At 42.5% G+C, this 7,479-nt stretch overlaps 1 protein-coding gene across 1 annotated transcript; it reads right to left on the bottom strand.

The window, feature by feature from the left end:
* Nucleotides 1-281: 281 nt before the first annotated feature.
* btbd2b (BTB (POZ) domain containing 2b) lies at nucleotides 282-6,876 on the bottom strand. Its single transcript, XM_004542490.2, has 10 exons — nucleotides 6,793-6,876; nucleotides 5,820-6,340; nucleotides 5,615-5,734; nucleotides 4,241-4,397; nucleotides 3,918-4,023; nucleotides 3,625-3,822; nucleotides 3,319-3,511; nucleotides 2,757-2,844; nucleotides 1,998-2,144; nucleotides 282-1,355 (listed from the first exon to the last, which is right to left on the bottom strand). The coding sequence occupies exons 2-10, from the start codon at nucleotides 6,338-6,340 to the stop codon at nucleotides 1,194-1,196; spliced, it is 1,692 nt and encodes a 563-aa protein (XP_004542547.1). The 5' UTR covers nucleotides 6,793-6,876; the 3' UTR covers nucleotides 282-1,193.
* Between the last annotated feature and the right edge of the window lie 603 nt (nucleotides 6,877-7,479).

Here is a 7,479-nt window from a genome sequence, read left to right as displayed (position 1 = left end):
ATGTAAATTTGACAAAAACAATGATCTAATAAAACTCAGATGATTATCAGATAGGGGTAAAAAGAAAAAAGTTTTGCTCACTTTTTTTTTCTCCTTTCTCTGCTTACTTTGAATTTGACTTCAGTAAGTGAGGTCTGGTAGTTAAGAGGATGATATATGTTCTGTCTGTGGTTGCAGGTGAACATTATTTCCTTCAGACTAGGGGAGTCAAATATTTTACACTGTGGGTGAAGATTTTCTCCAGTTCTCTCCATTTTGCAGACAAAATACAAGGACGATAATTGTTTTTTCTTCACTCTTTAATCAATGCGCAATTCAAGTTACATATATAATGTTAATAAATGCCACTTTAATATACAACCCTCTCACTTCCATACAGAGACGGGAAAGCTGTTCCACCCACACTTTTTAAAACAAAGCATAAAAGAAACATATCTGAAGAGTTAGTGTGCATCCATACAACAACCAAATTAACATATGCAAGGCCAAGAAGTGCAAGGTTATCTTGGATATAGGCAACTACCAAGCAAGGACACAAGAAATCACAGATTGTACTGTATGTAGAAACCCAAAAAGTAATCATTCTTACCCCTAACCATATTGTTAAGATTAACATGAAGTTTGGTTCAAATTTACCAAGATTTCATAAAGCCTATGAGGTCTGTCAGTATGTGGAAGTTACAGCTAATGTGGGATTCTAGTCTGTACTAAACAGTGATGAGGATCTTTTCTTGGCAAATCTGATAAACTGTACATTCATACAGTTGAGACTCTCCTCTGTGTTAATGCTGTGGAGCACAGAAAGAGGAATCATACAGTTTAAGCCTTTATCAATCCACAGCAGTGACACTGATACTGTGAATAATCTGAGAGGCTTCTCCTTCCCTCTTGTTTCTAAGTGGAGTCGGTTCCAGTCAATTTCAGAGGCTGGTGTCAATATAACACAATGGGATAAAGGAAAGCCACTGAGAAGGAGAAAGACATCTCAAATGACAAGCTTTGACCCATGTAGTGACCTACAACGCTTCCAGGTTGTTTGCCTTCCCATGTTGCCAACAGTTGTGCGCGATATGGAGGGAGCAGTATGAAGTCTGACAGATTAGTCCCCAGTACAGCTGCTGAGGTGCGGCCCTGCGCTCGCTGGTGTCACGGTTGTCACATTTGATGGAAGATTGTTGCAATGTCTGAGGTGACTATGTGTAGAAGATGACCTCGGGAATCTGTCCGTCCTCTACGGAGGTTCCATTGTTGTTGCCTGCTGCGTAGCAGAAGGTGAAACATGTCTTTGTGCCAGTGGATGACGACTCGTGAGTTACCTTTCGCATTCCCTTAGTGCCATAATGAGAGTCTGGACCCTGTAAGACAGAAAATTAAACTCAGTTTTATTCACATATAGTGCCAAATCACAACAACAGGGAATAAAGAAAAGCCCAACAATCAAACAACTCCCTATGAGCAAGCACCTGGCAACAACGGGAAGGAAAAAACTCCCCTTTAACAGGAAGAAACCAGGCTCAGGGAGGGGCAGCCATCTGCCATGACTGGTTGGGGGTGATGGGAGGGGAAGAGAGGAAAAAACACCAAAGGAGAGAGAGAGCCAGACATTGATAATAACTAATGATTAAATGATTCAGGGTCAGCCCTAATTATATGGTGTGAAGAGCCAATGAATAGAAGATTGTATGGGAAAAATACGCTTTCTCTTTCTAGTCCGTGTCAGCAGTCTGGTTGCAGCATTTTGGATCAACCACTGAAGACTTTTCAAGGAGTTTCTAGGACAGCCTGATAGTAATGAATTGCAGTTGTCCAGCCTAAAAGTATTAAATGACATACTGAGCAAATGCAGGAAAGCAGTCCTACATATTTGTTATATACGTACAGTGAAGGACATGTCCTGGTCAAAATGTAAAAAATTAAACAAATTAGAAAAATATGCTGAACAGTGCAGTACTTATGCTTTCCTGCTTCAAGTATTAAATGTTTTTGACATTACATACCTTGAGTGTGGCACAGGCAGTGTAGTTGACATTGGGTAGGATCTCCACTGGCTCTTTGAACATGACTCTGAAGGTGTTTGCTGAGCCATCACAGCTGAAGCCTGTGTCGTTCTGCCCCAGCACTGTGTTACTGTCTGTGTGAATGATCTGGAAAATGCATATACCACCTCCATTACAACCAGACAGAAAAGCTTTTCACAATAACTGCTTGTTTACTGTGCTATGAATCAGTTGATGAGGACTTTGCAGTTTTTACCAAATGGTGTGATTTCTTTTCCCGAAGAGAAAACTCCAAGCGGACCAAAATGCATCATTACAAACCACGTGAGACTGTTCGGTCTACTTATTGCCTGAGATGCAATTAACAAAAATAAACATGGGAAGAAGATGATGTGCTCTGAACCAATGGATAAAAGTCTCCAACTCCAAGTGAGGCCTCAGTTCATTCTCTGGCTAGCTGCTACAGTTTGTGCACTGTGCTGCATCCCAGAATATAAAGCATCCCAGGCTACAAGAAGGCATCTAGCTGAACTTGCAGGGTACACCAGGTAGTTGGGTTGGATTGAGGTTTGATCACATTATCACCACCAAAAACTACCCTGGGGTTCCTTTTGAACCAGTTCAAGGGTTCCTCTTTTTCCAAAGGGTCTCTAAAGGGTGCAGATTTTTTGGGCCATACGCAACTGCGATAATCATATTCACACCAAGGAGGAAAACCAACAAGAATATGTTTAGAGAGAAAGGTTTTAAAGACCATACCTGTATGTTGACTTGATAATCTGTGGGTCCGTGTATTGAGCCATATAGCCCAAAACCAACCACGAATATCCTTCTGTTTACAGAGAACCTGTGAATAACAAAAAAACAAAACAAAACAAATATATAGAATATAAACATGTTCCTTCTTTAGTTTTCTAGCCAGTACTGCATGTGATTATAGAAAAAGCTCATCAAACTGAGGCCGTACGACCACTGTTAGTATTATTAGTTACATCCAGGCCTCATTTCAATAAACTTCTTATCATTTTTTTCAAAGAACATGGTGAATTTGATTATACTGTCAATGAGGATGTTGAGTTAATGGCAGTGGATGGAAAAAGTAATTTTTTAAAAAGTCTTTTTTTTTAAATTATGTAGTCTTGACTGATTTTGTATTTTGAAAAATACTTTAATAGTATTTTTAATACTTTCACTCATTCACCTTATTAACCTTTTATTGAATTACTTGTCATATTTATACATGACGCCATATTTTCATATTTTACGTTTTTCGTAAAAAGACAGAATCTATAGTTATGGTTTTAAAACGCTCCTGACTCACCGTATGCGGTCACTTGTGCCGCTATAGCCCCAGCGGCTCTCCACCTGACCAAAACGTGTGATGCTGCACTCCTTTCCGCGGAGGCAGCAGCGAGGGCGGTCAATGAAATCTACGTGTGGCTTCGGGTTGACTGTGAAGTGCAGGAAGAGACTCACCACCTCCCGGTCAGTCAGGATACTGGACTGTGCTGGACCTGGAGGGAAAGGGATGCAACCCGAGGACACACGTCAAAGACTAAATCACAGTGTGTGTTTATAGGAGAGGGAAATGCTTTTTAAAAAACTGATTAAAAATGTTCCCATCGACCTGCAGCAAACTCTTCGATGGTCATGAGAGGGAACCGGATGAGCGTGAGAGCTTTTCCCAGGACTTTACGCTTGTTTTCGGGCGTTGGCTGCAACTGCTGCCTGTGCGCCTCGGCCTCGGCCCAACGAACTGCAGCACTAAACAAACGCACCTCCCTCACTCCCAGAGTATCTCTCTCCAAAACTGCCACCAGTGTGTCTAGAGAAGAAAAGGATGACAAAAAAATATTACACTGTTACTCTGAAATACAAAACTTGGACACAATGGCGCTCACAATAACAAAGACAAATTACCCAGATCTATGTCTGTGAAGCCTTCAGCGGCAAGCGCGTCTCCAGTGTTCTTGTCAATATTTTCCAAGCAGAGGCTTGCAAGCTGTGGCTCATCAAACAACCGTGCCTGAAATTACAAATTATTTTGAATACACAGATAAGTTAAAGGTTTAAGATGACAGCTGCAATCTGCAAAGGGTTGTAGCGTAGTTTATGCTTAGACATGTGTAACTTGAAGTTCAATAAGATGGACTAAATCGTTAACACATGCTCTGCACAGGAATGCTGAAAATACAGTATCGCACTCAAAAGCCAAAAGGTGGAGCCATTTTTCAAAGGCATACCTGTGTCAGCAGCATGAAAGCATTGTCTGCTCTGAGGTTCTTCTTCAGGAACTCCACACAGTGAGCCTCCAGGGCTGGAACTGCATACTTCTTTGCCGTATAGAGTGTGGTCATCACCGTCTCAGGCCCGATCTGGACTTCATCAGAGTAGAGAAACCTGCAGGAAGATGGCAGATTACACATGTTATTGCATTACAGTTACTGTGCATGTGTATATGCCCTAATATTCAATTACGATTATGAATAGCAGCAGATCAGACACAACATTAACAGCACCTGGCCAATATCTTGCCACCAAACAGCTCTGGCTCACTGCACCTGCCAGCTTACCTTCTTCTAACCTCAACACGTTTATTGACTGAGGTCACATTCCTCCACTGATGCAGTTCTGATGCCTGCTTTAAGCTATTGTCAGTGGGCAGGAGTCTGCACGGCCACTATGACCAGTATTCAATGAGCTGCAATGAACCAATCTATCATAACCAGCAACTACAGCAATTTTTAGATTTATGTGTTTTTGCTCCCCCTTGAGCCTTTGGTTATTCATGACCCTGTCACTAACTCACTGCTTAATCTTATGGGTTCCCAGTTCTGCCAAGGCCTGCTGGAGATGCTCCGACCCACTTTTCTAAACTTAGCAAAAAAAGTAAGGAAATTTGTGTTTAGTTGATAACTTAATTGTTGTAACAATGCTTCTTGGCAAAATCCTTATACCATTGTTACAACAATTAAGTTATCAACTAAACACAAAGTTATCAACTAAACACAAAAAAGCCTGTTTATTTCCACATTTGTAAGGAAGATGCTTTTGTGGGTTGAGCAGCAGAGGTGAGAGTGTGAATATCAGCCAGTGCAGTTGTGCTGGTCACTCTGGCATGAACAGCATGTCCAGGCTGATCCCACAAGGGTTCAGTGGGGTTGAGATCAGGGCTGCAGGCCGGCCATTCAATCCTCTTTACTTCCAAATTCTGGAGGCAGTCTCTGATAAACCCCACTCTGTGGGAGCAAGTGCGGTCATCTTGGAGGATAGAGTTCAGCCCCAGACCAGATTTGGCAAGTTTTCCATCACTGCAATCCACAAATGCATTTTCACAACTTACAATCGTGGCACCACTTAAAGGGAAATAAGAAGGCTCCCCAACGGTATAAGACAAAGAAAGAAATCAAACAAACACAAATGTCCTTACTTTCTGTTCTTTCCAAGAAGCCACAATCAGGTGCTGACCGTCCCCCATAGCCTAACATATCCCAATACCTCACAGGTCCCATTGTCAGGTGCCCATCCCTGTCATGGGTTTTAATGTTGTGACTGATCGGTATAAAACCACGCCCACTTTAAGGTGAGCGTCGTGTTAAAGACGCTCGGCTCCTTACTTTAGCAAGGCCAGAAAGGCAGCTGGTTCCACATCTGGGAGCTCGATCTCCGTTGACGTGGTCGCCATTCCCCCGTTGAACATGGCATCAAACACTGCGCTGCCCACAGCCAGAACGAACCTGACAGCAGCAGAGACAGAGGCAGGGATAAAGTCGCTTGCAGAGCTGCTTGCAGAGCCTCTTCCCCCCCACTTAATCCTCTTACCTGTGTGCCGGTATCCTTTGAACTCCCATCCCCTTGCCCACTAAAAAATGAACGTCACTGAGCACCTCGTTGTTGAAGAGGAAAGCGAACCTCTCTTTCACGGTGCTCTTCGTTGCCTGCCAGTTGTACACTGGCTCTCGGTACACCAGCACGGAGGCGGCCGCCGGAGTGGCCGTCGGTGCCGCCGCCGGAGAGGCGTTTGACGCCGCGGTGCTTGCCATGTTGGACGCCGGAGAGGCCATTGCTCCGGCTGCCGCAGCACCTGCCGCAACGGGCTGCTGCAGGGAGTTCTGCGCAGTCGGTTGAGTTCCGGTCGAAACACCGTTGCCGTCTCCCCCTCCAGGCCCAAGCTGCGGGTTGGGCCGCCTCGCGGCTCCCTGCGGCCCCCCAGCTGCACCGACCCCTCCGCCGTTGGATGCGGGCATGGAGAAAACACTGTTGCTGGGTTGGCTGTTTCCCAAAGGACCCGGACCAGAGAAACTGAGGCAAGGAGGCCTGCCGCTGTTGTCTCCAGTAGCCATCTTGAACCCAGAGTAGGCGTAAACAACACACTTCCTCTGTTTATTTATTTCTAGCAGGCTCAACAGTCACATCTGCTTTTTGCTTCCCCCTAGCGTTTATCACAAGTATTGCAAGCTATAATCTGCACCAGTGGGTATTTTTATTGTTTGCGTAATACCTCTTTAAACCCCCACCCCACACTTGATTAAAAGCTATTTATTCAGTAATCAGCAGTGGAGAACAATGGGAAAAGGCGTTAAAGGCTTTTTACACTCAAGCGTGATACAAGAAACAAAACAGTGCACAACCATGCAACTAAAAGTAGTACAGAAAATGATCTGAGAGAAAACAATATTATACTATACTTGTGAGAAGAATGTGGAATATTTTGTAAGTTAATATCGTAGCTGCCCAAGCAATTTATTTCTAAACAAGCCAACAGACAGTAGTGTGCAAAATCCTTGAGCCACACCTTATTTCTTTATATTTTGCTTCCAAGCGGCCAGACTTTCTTATACCTGGCCATTTTCAAAAGAATGCTGAATGTTGAATGAATCTGCAAACAAGGCAAAAGATAACACAGTTTGACAGGCATAAAATAGAATTTTTGCAGTGATTAGGTAATTCCAAAAGAGCTATTAGCTGAAACCTTGGCATATCTGAGCACGGTGTACAGTGTGTCCTTAAAAAAACTGAAGATATAGGGCAAGTGGAGGAGAAAAGACAAAAGAAGACGTGGCAGGCTTAAAAACAATTTTTATATATATATATATATATATATATATATATATATATATATATATATATATATATATATATATATATATATATATATATATATATATATATATATATATTTTTTTTTTTTTTTTTTTTTAGGGGTGCAACGATACACAAAATTCACGGTTCGGTTCGGTTCGATACTTTGGTGTCACGGTTCGATATGTTTTCGATACAAAAAATGTTCATGCATTTTTAATTTGTCATTTATTAAAATTATAAATATATATTTTAACTCAAAAGTACAGTTTTTAAATTTAACCCTAACCCTTGTGCGTGTTTTTTATTTTGACAGCGAATGCGCACCTGCGGACCACTTATGTGCAGCCCTGGTTATTTAGCTCATCATATTGCAGCCACAGAAATTCTTTTGTCCATG

The sequence above is a fragment of the Maylandia zebra genome, linkage group LG18, assembly GCF_041146795.1.
Source record: "Maylandia zebra isolate NMK-2024a linkage group LG18, Mzebra_GT3a, whole genome shotgun sequence".
NCBI lineage: Eukaryota > Metazoa > Chordata > Actinopteri > Cichliformes > Cichlidae > Maylandia > Maylandia zebra.
This window is presented reverse-complemented; position numbering and strand designations above follow the sequence as displayed.

What these genes read in the sequence shown, in the direction of transcription:
- btbd2b (XM_004542490.2), bottom strand. Translation starts at nt 6,340, where the DNA reads ATGGCTACTGGAGACAACAGCGGCAGGCCTCCTTGCCTCAGTTTCTCT. An exon ending in CAAAGGATACCGGCACACAG is followed by an intron (nt 5,735 to 5,819) that starts GTAAGAGGATTA and finishes TGCTGCTGTCAG; the next exon opens with GTTCGTTCTGGCTGTGGGCA. An exon ending in CATCGAAGAGTTTGCTGCAG is followed by an intron (nt 3,512 to 3,624) that starts GTCGATGGGAAC and finishes CTTTCCCTCCAG; the next exon opens with GTCCAGCACAGTCCAGTATC.